The sequence below is a fragment of the Plodia interpunctella genome, chromosome 18, assembly GCF_027563975.2.
Source record: "Plodia interpunctella isolate USDA-ARS_2022_Savannah chromosome 18, ilPloInte3.2, whole genome shotgun sequence".
Classification (NCBI taxonomy): Eukaryota; Metazoa; Arthropoda; class Insecta; order Lepidoptera; family Pyralidae; genus Plodia; species Plodia interpunctella.
Genome location: NC_071311.1, coordinates 9226725 through 9247187, shown reverse-complemented (window position 1 = coordinate 9247187; position 20463 = coordinate 9226725). Strand labels below are relative to the sequence as shown.

Below are 20463 nucleotides of genomic sequence, written 5' to 3'. Positions count from 1 at the left end.
GAAGATACAAAAAAGAGATGATGTTATTTGGACAAAGTTGGTGAGTAGAACAAATACTCCGAACTTTAAATTCAACATAAAAAAAAACGAGAGTCTTCATTAAAGCCATAGATATAGAAAACTTTACGATTACAATTAATGTTTATTTCCCATTCACTCAAACAAGAATAGAAAATGGTTCCATAATGTCGCATCCAGTTAAAAACTATAATTTTCCCACATTCCAAGAAAAAGATGGAAATATCGAACCGGCTGATATTGTTGAATAAATAAACACAACAAAAAGAGCATAAGGCGTGGCCGGCTATAACAACTACTATGTTATTGCTTCGGCTGCTCGCTCATAACGAGTTGATGTTATCCGCAAATTATTCCAGTGGAAAAAATAAAACGGAGACTATATCCACAAATGTAAACTTATACGTGACCTTTAATAAACGAAGTAGTTAGGACTAAACCTTGTCAAAAGCCAAACGACCGATTGTAATCTCTCTCATGTCTCATATGAGTATTTTCCGAGTTTCTTGGATAGCGATAAATCGTTGTAACATGGGCCCCCTTTCCTAATTTTTCTTCTTCCCTTCCCGGTCATCAACATAAGTTAACAGACATCAAGCCAGAACTCTCCCTTCTATCAGATCCAGATGAAAAAGACATAGCCAGATTTTTGTCTCTTAACATTTTTCCTAGTTTACACATGATGTGGTAAACAAGGGACTTAAAATTCAGTAGTATTATTGTGTTTATTACTGATTAAAATAGTATCATGGATTTTGTAAAGAACAGACCACAGTTTTATATTTTTTGTAAAATAACGTGAGGCGAATACCTGCAACAGCAAATATATCATAGTTTTTATCACTCCAATTTGATACACTTATAAGGCAGATCTGAGCACTATAAATTTCATTACCGTTATCTCCTCACAGAATACAGTCCCTTATACGACCGTGACTGTGGCCTTTCCTGGTTTCAGTGGGCTGACACATCGCCCATACGTCAACGTCTAAGTCCAAGATCTTGGGACGTTTGAATCGTGACATGATGACGAGGGCAGCGGAGTTCTGCTTTGCATTTGGAGGCTCTCATTCCATAGCGTAGACTTTCTGTAGCATTTTGACTGTCTTTGCTTGTATAGGGGAGGTATTCCTGACATCTAATATCCTTTGTCCAATTATACATTTATTGTGATTATATTTAAGGATCATATTAAAAGAGATAGCTATGTCATTACGCAAAGTTTCTCGAGTGGAATGATTCCCTAAAATATAATTGTACTGTTGATCAGTTTATGTAATGTGCACTTGTGTATTTTTGTTCGTGGAATCAAGTTTATTATCATACATAAGTACTTAAATAAATTCTTGACCCAAAAGCTTTATATTAAATACTTTTTTCATTGCTTTACTTTAGTGTTTATTACTTGTTCGTAAAACATACACGAAGGTAGAGGATCCTATTAAAAAACTGCACTTACAATTTCTAACCAATACTATCCCACATAAATTTTGATGTTTAAAGCGACAATCATTTTGTGATATAAAACAACTAAATATAGATAAAATTGCGGACTTGTTATTTGTATAGTCAACAGGTCTTTAAAGCATCTCTAGATTATCGAGTGATAAAAGTCAAATTGAAAAATCTTTATTAATTTTTTTTTTAACTGTTAATTATATCACTTGTTGACGCCGATCTCCTGCAACTATATGTAAGATAAATGAAACTAACTAAAATATACTGAAACTTAATTTATTGCCTTCCCTTTTCCGATCCATAGCTGTTAGTTCTTCAAATCATAATTTATTTATTGGCTACCTGCAATAGGTATCCAATAAATAAATTTCCACAAAAATGTAGGCAATCATATTTAAATAATTTTCAAATCTATCGAATTCTACAGTTGAATTCTCTAACTACTTCTAGTACGTGTGAGCGAATGTGAACTACGTGAACAATCCAGTGATCAGAAAATGTATTTTCTTCGCCGCAAAACGTTCGTTAATAATGTCCGCGATGAGCATAACTTATGGCAATTAAGGAATGTCCGCCATACCTGGAGGCTGCATCTTAAATGTTTAAGAGCTATTTACATTTTTATGTGCACAGATCTTTGCACCAAGTGAACGTCAACTTCAAAGTCACGATTGATGTTATGTTGCACCGTTTCTTCTTCACTTGCGCTTTAGAGATTCTAGTTTGTAGCTTTTTGAGAAACACTGTAAAATTTAGTGTTAGGTACATCCCAAAAATGGGGTGTTTACATCCCAAAATTTTTACGTGAGTAAAATCCTTTTTAAGATCATACATTGTATTTCACAGATCTTAATTTGATATAGATGACGACATATAATGAAATTGTTTCATGTAATAACAATCTAAAGATACTACTTTTATTATAATTTTCAATATAAAAGCATTGTCACATCTTATCTTGATCTATTTCATAAAATGCGGTAATCTAAATAATTGCTGCTTAATCATTAATTTATATTATTCTACTTACGCCCACGTGTCCTCGGGCTAACAAAAACTTGTCAAGGTGACTTTAATTCCTTGATGTAGTTTTATCGTGACATAACTATCAAATTAGTATAGGTGGTATTCCGAAAACGGATATGATAAACAGTATACAATAGTCAGAATTGGATCAAACATGGTATACATATGATTTCGAATAAGATCTCAATCTCGAAATAATACCAAGATCGATCGGAAGAAATCGAGACAAAATGCAATAATATTTAGGCGGGAATAAAATCTGACACCAGCGTTAGCAATAACACACTCGATAAGATAGAAAGAACAATTCGATCCGGCAGCTAAATGTGATTAGGTGACGGCATATAGCGAAAACTTGCCTAAAATTTCCAATATCGCACTGTAAACAAACTTTCTGCTACAATATTGTTTTATTGAAATATGAGTCTCTATCGCTGTTATGTTTTACTTCTTGCAAGCATTTTTACAATGGCGTGTAGTCTTCAGTCAGTAGCCTTTACTGTCTTATTTTTCATAGAGATTATCTTTATATCTCAATGTCCGACATGTTTCCCATTCGTTGCGTGTCGCGAAATGATACAAATTACAGTTTTTGTTCGCCACAGGACTTGCAACCGGTGCCTGTAATCAACATCCAGGTCTGACCCCAGGCTATCATCACACACAATTAAAAACAAACTTTAACCCAAAGGAGCACAGTTCAAAATCATTTGTCTCTGAATTAATTGTAGTCACAAGATATGAGTTTTGTGTTCTATGTAGCTCGTCATAAAGTTGATAGTTGAGTGGCAACAAGTTAGGTGCTTCACTTTGCTCCTCCCGCGGCCACCTGTAGCCGCTACTTATTTTTTTCCTCTAATTGATATATAATTGAGTTTTTGGAGTTTCTGTCAGGTAGAAACTTGAATTTGAAGAAAATAACTGACTCACAAATAATACGCGTCTGGAATAAAAGCTTTGTTTGTTGCTCTCTGTGAAAATAAGTTAGCGCTTGCGGAAACTGGTCGATGTATTTATTTGCAGTTATTTTTTTTATATAATGTTATTTCATTTCGGATTAAACTATGTTAATAATACTTGTCATGTTTCTCAAAAATGTATCTAAATTTTAAGTCGTTTAACTTTATTGTAATGCTGCGCACACGCTTACTAGGAATCTTTCCTCGACATAGTACGAACTATCGCGTACGTTCTCGTAGCAAGCAAAAAAGATAGCAATAATCCAAGCCACGATCATTGCAAATTCGCAACAAGACGTAGATGAAGATAATAGAAATGCGATAAAAACAATACCTACGCAAGCTGAAATAAAAAATTAAGCAAATCATCACAAAACTAAAATTCAAACAAAAATAGCTACAAAATTTTAGAAACCAGGTTTACCACCAACCAAAAAGTTATTGGTGGCGATGTCGAGCTGTCAGTTGTATCACATGAACATTATTTATTCATATAGCAACTTTCTACCGATGCCGGCGGCTCACACGAATACCTCACAAAATTAATGACTAATAAAACTGGAATAAATTCAACTAAAAATTGCCACTAATTTCACCTAATAACTTAGTAGAGACGGCCCGGGGCTATACCCAAAACTTGACCTGTTATTTCATCTCCTTCTAATATGAACAGTATGATAAAGATGGGAGATTTTAAATTGGCGCCGAAAACTTTCTTAGACTAGATAAACTAGATGTTTGTTGATCATTATAGTTAATATTATAATATCGTCCATGTATATTAATCTAGATTAGTTACATGTTTTTTGTTAATTATATTTTTAACATCAAATACGATGTTAAATATATATTTTATATGAACCAATTGGTTTTGGAAGGGTATTCATTCCTTGCTCTTTTGATAATTAAATTATTCCTTTCAAATATTTACTTACATTTATATAGAAAAAATATAATCTTATCGGCTTCAATCTAACAGAAGCTCAATTTAAATCAACCACCAGGAACCACTAAAAAACCCATCCAAGAAAACCACAAACGACATTGACAGTAATTTTTCCATCTCGTTCTTTCTTTAATACGACAATAAGGTGTAAAGGAGACAGGGCGATGGAATTTTCGTAATTTGCATGTCGTGTGCGTAGCTTCTCCGTGTTTGGTTTTAATAAGATGATTTTATACGATAACGGTTTGAACAGGTCCCTGGTCTTGAGCCTGCTTTACAAATTGAGACAGCGTTGCATGTTGCATGTGATGTGTTCCGCCTTAGAATAGGACCACTCAATATCCTCCCGTGGATGTCTTACGTGGTGACTAAAGGACACATAGCCCAAGCAGCTGATAAGTAACAATAACATTTCCAATGTCAGTTGACGTCAAGCAGGCGGCGGCGGGTTATAATCACGGCCGAATCAGATTAGTCAGATTGGTTCACAGTAGGATTGTAACATGGGACCTTTCGGTTGTCTGGTGATCGTCTTAACCACTGAACCACGAGAGCTTCGTTGTTTTAGGAGAGATGCATTGACACGAGACAAAACTCAGCAAAGTACTTCATTTCTTCATTGTCTTAATGTGTAGAGCGGACTTTAAGTTTGAGACTCCTCGGTGAAATAATATTCAGGCTTGAAATATTAATGTACCGTTTTAATGTCGCCGGTCTTCTTTATTTGATGCATTAGCGTACAGCCAGATGAGTTACAGTGGATCTCTATGGGGTGGTAGTAGCGGTGAATTTATGTGCTGTTGTGATTGTACTGTGTACAAGAATTTTATTATTATCTAGAAGATACGTAGAATAAAATTCATTTCAATTCAGCAATCTGTATGTAAATATGTTCAGTGTTTAGTGGTGTTCGAATGGTTAAGAGAGTTATTGCTTGGATAATACTATGTAGACAAGTAAATCAATGCATTAGATTGGTTTTTATCTTATTTGTAGGCTTTCTATACCTATTGAAAATTAAGAGATATAAGATAGCAATCAAATAACGAAAATGTGTAGAAATTACTATGATTATTGTAATACAACTGCAAGGTATATTATTAAAGAAGTTAATAACTAAATTGTTTCTTATACCTAGTACCAAACATATTTCTATGACACTTCATTTAAATACATTATAATCATACAATGTTTATGAATAGACATACGAATGTTAATGAAGACTTTTACGGTCAAAGATTTCTTTTTTGCAGAACTGTGACATTTATTAAGATAGAGACATCAATATTGTTCTATCTTTGGACACTAATCTAATTCATATACCTTAACTCTTATATAATAGTTAATTTGTTTTAATTCGATAATTGGATTATTTTATTATTTAAGAGTTATCTCAAGATTTTCATTGTTGACTAAGTTCCCTTTCAAAATCCGTTACAACTACTTCCTATGAAGTACATTGTCATTAAAGTTATATTGACATGCTCCAACGACTTTGGAAGTCGGGAGCGCACCTCATGCACCGTGAAATGCATGCTTAGTACTTACTATGTCAAGCTTTCGCTTTTATAATCTTTCGATTTTTTAAAAGTCTAAAATCCTTTTCTGTGTTTCTTAAATTTTTACGTCAATTGGTGATCATTGTTGAAACATGGAGCCTAAAGGAAATGAACGAACTAAATAAATTACATCTTCGAAGAAGAGGCCACTGCTTCTTCTTTATCCGTATACTAGTCATATTTTTTCTACGTCAATAAAGATCATAATTGTTGAAAATTAATAATTTGACTTGTACATCTTTTGCATTACGATCTAGAGGTAGGATGTTCGCTCAGTTGTTATCACGATACTATCCCACCAGAGCCGTAGTCTCTCAAGATTGCGCAATCTTCCAACTTGTTAAATTTTATTTATTTTCCTTGGCCCATCTAATTGAGTTCGATGAAAGACTCCAGATTATAGATCCAGGAGCCCGGAAGATGGCGTCTCAATTACTAGTTTGTAAGGACGTCGACGGCTTCCAATTTAAAGAAGAATCTGTGGTGGCTTAGACAGCTAAGCACTTCATTGGCATCCGATAGTCGCAAGATTCGATTTCGGGCTGACATCGCATGTACCTCTAAGTTCAGGCTTAGAGGTACATGTCGGCCCGAGAATCTGACATAAATATGGCAAAGGAATTGCATACTAGCACACATGTGCTCAGTTCACTAATTTGCAATTCTCTTTTATCGCTAGAAGGCGACATACCTTAATGTATAATTATACTAATACACTACACTAATATTATTTGTACCATACATGAAAAGAAATAGAAAGAAGAAGAAGAATAGGTCTTAAACTATTATAATATTTACTTTTATTTTATTTATAAAACTTTATTGTTCCAAGTAAAAACATACTTATAAACAAATGGCGAACTTAATGCTATAAGCATTCTCTCCCAGCTAACCATTACGAGAAACAGAGAAAAGTTGTGCGGCGCAAAAAATAATTATATTGTAGTTTTGGCAATTCCAACCAATTTCCTCCGAAGCTCATACAATAACTAGTTAGTGCAATCTCGCTAATATCTAAAGTTACAATTGGAACGATCTCAACTCGATGCATTGAAGAAATATAGCAGATCGCTACATCGTCGATCACGTTTGTAATCAAGTGAGACTATAGTTATCGTATCAGAATAAAGCTAGTAGGAAGTTCCACGATGTTGATTAATCTTAAATAAATAAATGCCGTACAAGGCAAGCGTATAAGATATGTTACAGATGTTGATTGTTCCGATTGTCGATTTAAAAAAACACAGAATTGCATATTCATTAAGTAATTATTTAGTACTCACATGAAGTAGAACTCCAATCTGAAAACATTATTATTAGAACATAGAACTTTGCTTATATTTAATTGATTAAATGTGATGTCTGTGTAAAATTATTTTATCAAATCTTATTATAGTACAATTTATGTACTATGAGTATCATAAATTCGCATTCTCATTCAATACAATCAATCAAACTATTCCAATCCCAACAGCAGCCATGTCGGCGACCGCCACGAGACATGTCAAGTCTTCCAACAGCGCCAACATTCTGATGTGCAAACAATGGTGGAAAGTCTGCTGGATGCACGGCGACCAAGAAAAGTACTACAGACAACTGTACGGAAGAAGAAAAGCCAACAACATCAACACGAACTTCATCAATTTCAACACAATAGACACAAAAAGGCCAGGGGCACAAATCACTGAATTAACAGATGACTTCTTTCAAGATAATATGACTTCACAAATTGAACCAGCTCCCGATGAAAGTGATAAAGATTGCACTTATGGCGTCGAATCCGAACCAATCTACGGATTCGACCAAGCGTGGCAAAAAGACCAAAGACGACAACCTATAGCACAGAGCTACGAACAATATATGAATACGTCAGAATTAGATAAAATATTAGGTAGTGGTATTAACCCAGATAATTTAAGAAGTATGTTAGAAAACGGTCTACCTCTGGAATCAAATAAGTCTCAATTGTTAGATTCGAAAGAAGAGTTACTGAGGAATGGTGATATATTTGGAAAAAATACTAAAACTGTTTGTAGGACGAAGAAAGGGGCTATAGTTACTGAAGATATGGAGATTTCTACAAATGGGAAGACAGCTGCAAATTTCCGATTTCAGCGATCTACTGTGAAGACTGGGCCTAATAAAACTAAGGAAGTTTTACAACCATTGAATGAGGATGGGATATTAGACGAGTGTTCAAGGAGGAAGTGCATTGGTGACAAGTTGACGACAACGACGACCACCCTGGTGACTGTTTCGCAGACATCCACCACGAGCTGTAATGAGTAAGTACTTTAAATCTTTATAAGAATATAATAGTCAAAATGGGGCGGACACTGAAATTTTAAATATACTAATTTAAGATTTTTCTTAAAACATTAAAATTTGCAAGCAACAACATTTAAGCAAGTTTCTAAAATAACTTCAATATTCGATGAATGTGGCTCATATAACTGCTCATATATACATGTATACATACATAGAGAAAATAAATATAAGATGTTTTGTTAATTATCACACTACCATAAATTATTAACAAAGATTTTGTTTTACATGGTAATTAAAATTTTATTACAGAATTAAAAACAATTGAATGATAATATTCCACATGTAACAGTAATTAAAACTACACCTGTTCATTGAATGTATAATGTTTACGCTCGCGACAAGCAGCATTTTACTGTTAGTTTCTAAAAAACTGATTTTAAGTGCAATTTATTTAATTTAAAACATGGAAGTTGAACAATTGCATGTTCAAGTTCCACGTTTAAAAACAATATGAGATATTATTTATTCAGTTACATCGTATTATAAGAATCGTTTTTGAAATTTATCGTTGTGATATATGATAACAAAAATGCTTATTTTAGTCTAAATCTACACTAATCTAGACCAGTATTATAAAAAAAGATATGCTGTCAGCTCTGTCTACCCCGTAAGGGATAAAAAGGTGATACTGTATGTATATGTAAAAGTGTTTCTTAATTTGTTAATTTATGTGTAGAGTATCCGATGATCTTTGGAACTACTCAACAAACCTTAGTAGTATTCTTTAGTCACATTTTCTAGTATAATAATATTAGAATGAGAAAATATTTGTATTTTATTTGTAAAGAATAAACTCAAAATTTACTAGGCCGATTTTGATGAAATTTGGCACACAGACAGACGAAACCATCGAGTATCACATTGACAACATTGACTACTATTTATTATGATTTTACCCGAGCGAAGCGAACACTGAAATTATTGATTATTCATTATATATATATATATACTAAAACTATCTGTCTATAATATAAATAAAATATAAATATATTAGAACAAATCACACAGATTGAGCTAGCCCCAAAGTAAGTTCGAGACTTGTGTTATGGGATACTAACTCAACGATACTATATTTTATAACAAATAAATATATAGATAAACATCCAAGACCCGGGCCATTCAGGAAAAGATCATTTTCCATCATGTCCCGACCGGGGATCGAACCCGGGACCTCTCGGTTCAGTGGCAAGCACTTTACCAATGCGCCACCGAGGTGGTCAAATAAAAAAAAATGTTATAAAAAAATGTGCCAGTATTATATAGGTATATAATGGGTATATACCTATATATGTACTAACCGAATAGATAACAATTTGAATATAGTAAAGCTATGTAAAACAAGTTTCTGCTACGTTACAGTCGGAAATGTCACCCGAACTCGTGTTTCACATAAAACTGGAGATTTCTCGGCACAAAATGACAAACCACAAGAACTACAACAATGGTCCCATATCTCAGTAATTGCAGGCGATGTCGGGACTACCGCTAGTGTGCGTGCCCGACGACTGTTACGACTCCAAGGGAAAAATCATCAGAAAGCTCTCAATACAGTGTTCAAGTACAGATTTTGTAAATATGCTCCTATCATAGGTTGCACATGCAATCGGGGTTTATCAAGTATCTTGAATATATTTTGTATTTTTTATAATATCGTGATACCGAAAAACGTACAATTATTTTAATTCTAATTTTCTAGAGTTAAAAAAATATTAAGTGTCCGCATTTGAATGGTACTAGCGACCCGACCCGGCTCTCTCGAGTAAAATCATAAAAAATTATACACCTTAACCTTCCTCGGGAATCACGCTATTTATTAATGGAAACCGTACAAAAATCTGTCAGGTAGTTTTTAAGTTTATCACGTTCATATGTCAGATGCGACAGTAGGACTTAATTTATAATTATTCAAGGATAACAATAAATTCACAATACTTTTTAGCTTTGCAATATCATATAATATTTGAAAGTACAGTGAACTGAAACGCAAAACTTTCATCGCATAGCAACGTGTCTCTCCTGATTTTAATCTTCTTAAATTATTGTCCTCGCCTGCGCTTTACCGCATGTTTCACTTAATGACTCTCCACCACAATACGTCTTTATCATGACCCACTTACAGCACTGTCGCCGCGCAATTTATAAGAAACATTATACCACAATCCGCAATTTGATCCGAGCAATTGAACATGGCTGCATGAAGCAGGCTTCCTTTGCCTGTGGCGGTGCAAAAAAAGTAAAACGTCAAAGGAACACGGCATCGCTCAGCCGATGCTATCGCGTCGCTACTGTTTACAGACGCCGATGTCAGATCGTGTGTAGGTCTACTGATAGATAAATTTCTTCCTTATATTTTTAAATGATGTTCTTTCATGTGAAATATGTGTTGGCGTGTGTATTTTTAGTTTTGTCACGGGAATCGGAGATTTCTTTTTAATTTTAGCCCAAGTTTGTGGAGTATACTTAATCATAATCAGCTGTTTGCTGATTATGATTGTCATGATTAACAATTAAATTATGTATTAAAATAACAAAATAAATAAACGGTTAAGCTTTAAATGAATGTATCTGTTTTTATCATCATAAATATTGTTATCATCCGCCGTTTAAATGTCCTTACTGCTGGGGCAAAATATTTTTAAAGACTATATTTACACCAAACAAATAAAACCATCGAAAAAAAATCACTATAAAACATTTTTAATTGAGGAGTCGCGGACTTCCTCACCTGCGGCAGCGGCTTCCCTACATCCTTCCTGCATCCCTACAACTGCAATCAGGAACATATCACCTACATCCTGGGACTTTTGTCATTTTACTATACTTATTAACCTAAAAATCGGATACTCTGACTTTCTTATCTCCTTTGCCGATAAGGAACCCTAAAAACAATTTACCAAATCGTCAATAAATCGTTTCAATTGAAATGCATACTAAAAAATATAATTTATCGCATGTACAAACTATTTTAAATAAATTGCTTCCCATTATGCTCCAAAACTTGGCGTGCCGCAGGGGGCCGACTGCGCAGGCGCACGCTCGTTGCGGAGAGATATCGCGCTCTCACCTCGCGAGTATACCTTATGTAATTCCAATGTAAATAGCGTTTAGTTACGTATTTATTTATGAACTGAACGCACTGGTAAGGTTTCTTTTGGTAACTGAGGCATAACCTCGAAATAATGATTCTCATATGCATATAACATTATAACATTACTATTCCTAATATCAAATTAAGTATAATTTATAGGATTGCAAGACCACAAGACCAAGCTACGTCAAGGCCACAAGTGTGCAATGCGTGTGTGAAAACCCTGGTACTGCAGTTATCTATAGGCTGCGGTGACCACTTACCGTCAGGTTACCTGTTTGGTTGTGTAAAAAATAGGTTATTGTTTAGGATGGGAGTTCATATATTACAACCACGAGAGTTAAACCTTTGAGTTCTATCATCATTACCAAATGATGATAGACCTGTCGACCTCTTCTCGACCTCTGGCCCTGTGACATCATGCCAGGTCTATAACGATACTATATTTTATAACAAATACATATATATATAGATAAAGTTCCAAGACCCGGGCCAATCAGAAAAAGATTATTTTCCATCATGACCCGACCGGGGATCGAACCAGTTAAATGTTAACCTCTCGGTTCAGAGGCTACTTTACCACCATCGTCGTCGTCGTATTTTAGAGCAAGACACACGCTACTCCGAATACATCTGCATTTTAATATCCATTCCTTACAACACTGTATTGCTTTCGTATCACTTTGCAACTTTCTGCTTTAATTACAGTCGCGTAACATAGTGATAGTAATCAACATAAAGTTTATAGCCAATAAAATCTTATGGAGACCAAGAAGTTTAAATGTGTTTGTTTTTATTTGATACCGTTAATTATTTATATATAAAAGTCCTTACAACTGACTCGTCAATGCTTTCTTGGACCTTTTTTACAAGCTTTTTGTTTCGTTTCAACAGCGTTTACCTCCATGTTCTAAAATCGACCACTGCCCTGTTTTCAATTGGTTTAAACTTGTACGCAATGTGTGTATCGGCAGTCGACTAACATTGTAGCATTTTCAACAACGACGCAAAAAAATTTTAATAAGTAAAATTTATTTTGAAATAAAAATTTCTTTGACCCAATCAATTTCTACCACATAATAAAGCATGTGTTCCTACTTATCTTTGGACGTACCGGGGTTGTTTGAAACTATGTCCGTTCGATAACTACATTCATGAGAAAAGCTACTTTTTAATTATAATTTTTGCGAATACACAAAAATATGTTAAACTGATTCATATCTTTGGTATCCAACTTTAAATCTCTTTTATAATCATTAATTACATTTAATTGTCTCTCTCTCTCTAACACATACAAAAAACTAAATGAAACAGCGAAGGAAATCAAATAAGACAATTATGTTTCTTGCATATAGAAGAGCAGATAACATAAAGGTTCCCATCAATATAAACTAAAATACCTAATCTTGAATCAGGAAGAAACAGATCCTTAATAAAGGCCTATTCTGAAACCGTTATGAGTAGGAACCCAACAATTGTCCGGTGCACCTTTCAACCACCAAACCAACATTTATAGCGTGCGGCACTCTAATACCAGCCTACACTGAGTCGATGTTCATATTCGTCAAGTAGATCGTTAATCGATTTGCAACTTAACTTAATTATAAGACCAAATATTTGTTAATTGACGTCCTTGGAGAAAAGGCTGCGGTGAAGTTTGTTGCGCCGCTTCTTCTTCACTTGCGCTTTGGAAGCCGGCAGTAGACTTAGTTTAAGTAATTTTTTTGACGTCAATAAGTGATGTATATCATCCTAAATTGAATAAAGAATTTTGAATTTGACTTAGTCAAAATCGTCTAGGTTAAAATGTCTACTAGTTTCATATTTTTCACCCCAATCATCGATAACTTCAATTGTATCGCAATTAAACTCTTATCCGGCTTTTTGTTATCGTTTTGGTTGCGAACTATTTCGCGATACAGAAATAGCTAATAATTAAGATGCGATCCAGCAATTGCTTCTTAGCGCGATCGAGGGCTGAAATATTATTGGAGAACGGAAAACATAATAACATTTTCTAGGTAAAATATCTTTGTTTGCTAACTCGCCCAAACTATTTCACTCGCTCAATGTGAACCATCAAGGGCGTGTATGCCGGTGCACCTGCTTCGACCTTTAACTGGCCGTTTTAGTGTGACGACCTGCTTTGTAGGCCGGTCGGTCGAGTAAACTATACCTTTGAAAATTAATAGCAGTAGTAACTTCGTTACTCATATACAAGTTCGCGACGTCCCGGCTTCGCTCGGGTAAAAACAGAATAAATTATACACCTAAACATTCCTCAGGAATCATACTATCTATTGGTGAATACCGTATGAAGATTCATGCAGTAGTTTTGGGGGTTATCGTGTGGCTTTCGAGTTTCTCAACTCATGGATCTGTCTGCCCCGTAAGGAATATAAATGTACGTAGCGGCAAGCCAAAGCTTACTATTCTTCTCATATAATTTACTTACGAACTGCATCAGCAATAAAGGTTCTAATTACACATATATCACAAGCTTCCGTGGTCGGCAGTCGTAAATCAGAACGTATGATTTAAGATGATCCAGGAATCAATTCCTTAGAAATTAGCTAGGGTTGGCAGAAGCAAACAAATTGGAAACCAGTAGCTAGAGTGCTAAGTTTAAAAAATACTTTTGACGACCTCGGTGGCGCAGTGGTAAAGTTCTTGCCACTGAACCGAGAGGTCCCGGGTTCGATCCCCGGTAGGTTCATGATGGAAAACGATCTTTTTCTGATCGGCCCGGGTCTTGGATGTTTATCTATATATGTATTTGTTATAAAATATAGTATCGTTGAGTCAGTATCCCATAACACAAGTTTCCAACTTACTTTGGGGCTCGCTCAATCTGTGTGGTTTGTCCTCATAATTAAAAAAAAAACTAATATATTTCATTCATGCAGATGAAAACCAAAACTAGTACCTATTTCCCTTCTGAAATAAAAATTCCAAGTATTATTTCAAATGCGCGTCATTAAGTTAGCCGATAAAGTGTCAGCCCTAAGATATTGAAAGTGCGCTCACACACCAACTGAATTAATTGATACCAGCTTAATAAATACTAGTCTAAGGCATGTGATTATTATCCAAAGCATTTTCATTATTATACTATGGGAAAAAAGTCGTGCAATTCGTGCATTCATATGATATTGTTCTTTATTTAGCACCACACGCACGCAACGCACTTTAAAATGTGTTGACGTCAATAAGTGATGTATATCATCCTAAATTGAATAAAGAATTTTGAATTTGAATTTGAATGTCCGTAGTCCTCTGAAGATTAATTGGAGTTTTTAATTGATAACAAAAAACTAAAATTTCACGTTGTGTTGCGGGAGGGATTTTGTATTGAAGTGTCTGTCTACCGAGTTGTCATCTCCAATCCACAATATGTCGAGTTCCTATATTCACAAGTTGTAATAAATAAACATCAAGAATATAAGAAATTGATAGCACAGTTTCAACAATAAAACGGAGGTAGCATCTGATTTCTTCTCATACAGATAAGAGCTAAGATAGTGACAGTTATACAAATACAACAAACATTGTTACCAACAGGTTTACTATTTATCTAAAAATCTGTACCATTGACGACAACCCAACAAGCTCCCTACAATAGGCGTCACTTCTTGAAATCACTTGAGTTTGTTCACACTTTTTGTCCCTCTTTTTGGATGACGTTAAAAAGAGATAGCGATGTGGAATTTTCTCGGTAGCTTGTGATGTTTGTGAAGCTCTTGACGCCGTTAGCTGACAGGCGGAGACCGGTGCGGAAGGTAGTATTTAACCGGTCAAGTGGAGAGAGTTTTGCGGCTATTTGGACTTCTACAAACAATTTGATAGGAAATAAAATAGGCTTTTGCAAATGTTTTCTCATGTATGTAGTGGAGTTTTGTTTCTTCAATGATTGATCGATGAAGGGCAAGCGATATGTATGCAAAAAAGGAAACGTGGAATTATAGGTTTTTGAAATCCTTAAAGATGTATGTTGGAGTAAGCAGAGTTCACTGTTATCCTGATAAGAACAACTAGTTAAACATGTATGTGTTTTATATGTATATATAACAGTCCACAATAAACCCAATATAAAACATTATCGAAAAATGGTAGTCACCATAAATACACTTGCCGTTAGGTTAATCTAGAACCGCACAAAGGGCAGTAAATAGTTAGCTAATGGGCGTACGTACCGCGAACAGAGCAGGGAGGCGCGCCTTGTACACTTAATTATACACTAATTAGTTGTAACGAACTGGCGAGCTTTGGAATGTAGGGGGAATGTAGGCTGCTCCTTAAAGAGCAAAGGATGTAAGGGATTTCAATATAAAAAAACAATTCTGGATTTTTAAAAATTGTTTTTTAATTAGTGCCCGCCAGCGGTGTTTTATTCTATACTAACCATAGATGGGCTTTCTCCCGGTATTTTCCCAGTTTCTCCAGCAAACTGAACTCAGGCAATGTTGCAATGTCATACAATACTAGCAGCGCTCGGGGCTTCTCTAGAAATAAAAATTAAATCAGTGTGAAAGAAAAAAAAACGTCTTATTTCTCTATTTATTTTTTATTTTATATCTTATGTCTAAAATGTTATGTCAACAATTGAGGCAAGTTTTATAAGAAATCAAATAAAACCATTATTTAAAATGTGACATCGCGCGACTGTTAACATTGTTGAAATAAATAAAACTCATTGCGAGCGTATTAACACCATTAACTACGCTGACCATAACTTTTAATAGCTAGTGTTTTAACACTTAAATATTCTGTCTGTTATTAATTTTGGCATATTTTTATTAATACAATTATTTAAAAGCGGAAATATTTTTTCTTCTACAGAAATAAATAAAATCATTAAAATTTTACTAAAAGACATGAATAATAAATAGTATTTGGTGGATTACAATATAATAATGTGAGCATTTTTTTGTTTATTTATTGATCCCGGTTGTTTTATCGGCTGTGATGCCTTAAAGCCTATTTATCCGCTTGAAAAGAAACGTTTAGTCTATTTAACCATCAGCTGTTAAGGGTGTTAAGCTGTTAAGGTTTTTGATCCCTTAGTGGCCTTGTCAACATCCACGCGAGCGTATTAAGTGATCGTATTCTGGGGCGTAACGTGTGGTTTCCGAAAAAACCTATTTACAAAATAATTTACATTATTTTACAACAAAAACAATTATTAATAGCCATGTTGTAAATATTTCGCCATTTCCATTTTAATTACCCCAGATTCCACATATAATAGAACTAGATTCGTGAATTGAACTGTTTAAAACTCCGTTAGACATAATAAATCAAAGTCGAGCACGACGCCCACATTTGGCAATTAAAAAGTAGCTTTAAACTTATACAAGCGGCCCGTACCGGCTTCACTCGGGAAAAAGCTCAATAAATTAATACAGACTAAAAATATATCTAAAATATGTCGACCTCGGAGGCGCAGTGGTAAAGTGCTTTCCTCTGAACCGAGAGGTCGCGGGTTCGATCCCCGGTCGGGTTATGATGAAAAATGATCTTTTTCTGATTAGCCCGGGTCTTGGATGTTTATCTAATATGCATTTGATATAAAATGTAGTATCCCATAACACAAGTTTTGAACTTACTTTGGGGCTAACTCAATCTGTGTGATTTGTCCTTATATATTTATTTATTTATCTCTTTTCACATCAACAATTTTGGCGTCCAGCAAAACTCCGTAGTGATTTCCAAGGGATTACACGTGATGATCTTCTTTTATAATCCAACGTTTTCCAATACCATTGAAATATTAAACCCTTACAAGGCTTAACAATGATTTTGCCAACATCAGGGTTGATATGCTTATATAATATATTATTGGGAAAATATATCCGGAAAACTGGCAAGTCGTATCAACCCTGCAGAGCAAAACGCGATAGAATTGACTTCTTTTTCACTCTAACGATGTTGCCAGATTGTTTTAAAGCAGTGTGAACAATATTGCCAATAACATTGCCTACATAATTTCAATTCAAACGGATGTGAAGACCAGAATAACTATCGGAATAGGAGAAACTATAGTGAAAAGCTTGTTAACACACGTTGGACATCGTATAATATGTGGCATACTGTGTGATGAAGCAGATAAACATACGATTTCTATTCCTACACCAGTCCGCAGTACTCATTATATGTACCTCTTTTATTTATGACACCAATAGATCAGCGCACAGAAGTATCTCACGTAGAATTAACTTTATAACGCCTTTGAGCTACGCCGCAGTTGACTGCAAGCGGATAAAGGGCCGCTGAAAATTGATAAAATGTAGGAAGCCGGCGCCTGGGCTCCTAGACTCAACGGTTGAAATATAGGCAATATATATCATAATATATTCACGCTTATCAACAGTGGGGGGCAACACTAATGTTATAATAGTTATGATTTATATGATGACTAGCTGCGCCCAGGGGCTCCGCTCCCGTGGGAATTTCGGGATAAAAAGTACGCTATGTGTTAATCCAGGTTCTTTTCTACCCGCGTACCAATTTTCATAACTATCGGTCCAGTAGATAATGTGTGAAGAGATCACAAACAAACTTACTTTCGCATTTATAATATCAGTTGGGATGATTATTTTTTGGGGAACTTGGAGTTCGATTACGACCATCAGCCATGAGGAATACGACTATAAAGACTTTATTTAAGTCATCATGTACTTCTTCTTTACACTACATAATTTATGATCTCGAGAGAAAGCTAATCTAAGCAAAGGAGGTTTGATTTTGAATAGTGTAGCTCAGTATGAATCAGTATGCTAATTGGTTGCTATACTCATGGGGAATTTCTTGTTCGTATGCGTATTGCATGTTACTGAAAATATGGCTGTAAATGAGATTATTGATAAAGAAACGTATGTGTATTCATCCAACCACGTATATTGCAAAAATTCAATCACAGGAATGGGCTGTAGATTCTTCTTTCTCGTAGGTCCAATTCCACAATTAGTGGGTCTATTGGTGGAGTTGCTATAGATAGAATCTCAATTCTACCTGCCTAAGAACCTACAACTCTTTTCGCTGTCTGTTACTAAATCTTAAATTCTTAAAACGTCAAGATTATTACAGACATGTCTTATGGCGTCAAGATTGAATAAAATGAGACGCGTCGTTGGCGACGGCCGCAAAAAGGGATTTTATCAGCGGTCACCATTATCCATAATCATATCTCCGCAACTTGATAAAAACGCGTGACCATCGCATCCTTCTAGCATTGGCCCTTTGACTAGGGAAACGAGGAGATGTGTTCTTTACAAGCCTGTGTAATACAATTTTATAATCACATTTTCAAACGAGACAGACAAAGTTTAATCGTTATTACAACTGCTATAATAGTCCTGTGTCCACGATCGGGTCTCTTTTGTCGAATGGTCCTTTGGTAGAGCATGCAATATGGTGACTATTTAGTCATCACAGTAATTTTGATATATCACTACAAACATAAAGTTCTAATACTACTTGTGTAGACATCTACATCGAACTAAGAAACTGACAATGTTAAATTGTGTTTTTGACAGACATGGAGCCATAAAATCTAAATTGAATTTTCGAAATTGTAAGGTTCATTTTTTATAATGGGCTTTATTTATTTATTTATTTAATTGGAGACAGCAGAAAATTCAATAAAAGAATACTGTCACTCCTCATTGCCTTGATCTATGATCGTGCGCAGAAATACTTCAAATGTCGTCACGTATGTAACTAGTACAAAAACCACTCCGTCCGGATTCTAGACAATCAGTAACAGGTCCAGTAATAGGTACGTGGAGCGTTACGTGGAACGTACGTAGGTACTAATCGAGGTTTCTATTAAATTACAAACTACTGGACATGATTAGCTGTGCATGCGCAGCGGTGATAGAAATTACTGTAAAAAGAAAGTGAAAAGTAAAATTTTGTTCTAACTTATTTGAGAAAATGAAATCGAATGAAAAAATTGTATTTCAATGCAAATCTTTATGAAGCGGTGGTTGCCCATAGGAAGGCATATGAATCCTGTGATCGAAAGGACCTAGGTTCGAATGACATTCTCACCCAAGTATATTATATAGTGTTTCAATATACCTTCACATGCAACCTATGAAGGAAATTAACCCGAGGAAACCTACACTTTACTTGATGGTTTATCAGCAAGTGTGTGATGTGAAGAAGAATATGAAGATAGTCGTTCGTAAAAGATCTCAACATACAGTAAAGTTTTCAGTAACGAGGTTTTGCGTCTTGTTCAATATATTCTCCCAGGCCTGAAATGATAATTAGTGAATATGGAAATGGGCATACGGAAAATAAACTAGTTACATGATATGAGAGAGGGTCCGGCCCGCAAAAGCGTTTCGGATATTTGATAGACGACCTTACCTAATAAAAACTGCCTTCCGTGGCTCTCAAATTGTGTCAATCATGTTAAAGTAAGATGTTATTACCTGAAAGCATTAGCATTTAATCAAATCATTAACGAGGATGCTCATATTGTTACAGAAGAGACGTAATCATTACTCGCCGTCGCCGGCGATGATACCTATTACTCACAGACGTATTTAGAGGAATTAAAACCATTAAAATGATACATTATCACGTCAAGCTTATGAACTCCATTCGTGATGATTTTACTCCAGCCAGTCTAGAGTGCTGTGTGGTTACTTTGAGATTTCTACAATTTAATTTTTAATGTGTAATATAGATTTATTTTTGTAACATTTTAATGAACATTATTTTAACATAGCTGGTTCTTATAGGAACTTCGTGACGTCTCCTATGGATGTCGTACGAGGCTAAGGACTTCGAGCCGAGGCAACAATATAATTCCCTAAATCATAGCCAAATCTTCAAAATTTACTTTATATAACAAAAACTCTTATTCTTTAACCTACTTTTTTATGCGAATCCTGGGTTTTTAGGCTTCATATCCGAATGTAACCCGCAAAGATGAGAGAAACATTTGAATAGAAACACGCATTTCCATCGAATTTGGTCTCGTACTCGTTTACTAGCTACGCCCCGGGTCTTCGCTCCCGTAGGTATTTCGGGATAAAAGGGACCCTATGTGTTATTCCAGGTTATTTT

The 20463-nt window shown here is 35.0% G+C and overlaps 1 protein-coding gene across 10 annotated transcripts in view; it reads left to right on the top strand.

Annotated features, from left to right (window-relative positions):
* Window positions 1-20463, top strand: part of LOC128677587 (protein prickle-like) — a 293975-nt gene that overhangs the window by 153618 nt on the left and 119894 nt on the right. For 2 of the 10 annotated variants that reach the window (XM_053758544.2, XM_053758545.2), the window contains exon 2: window positions 7441-8251. The exons of the other annotated variants lie outside the window; for them this stretch is intronic. In XM_053758544.2, the coding sequence (XP_053614519.1) occupies window positions 7446-8251 (806 nt within the window). In that variant the 5' untranslated portion in view covers window positions 7441-7445. The remainder of the gene's footprint in view (window positions 1-7440; window positions 8252-20463) is intronic. 10 annotated transcript variants of the gene reach the window in all.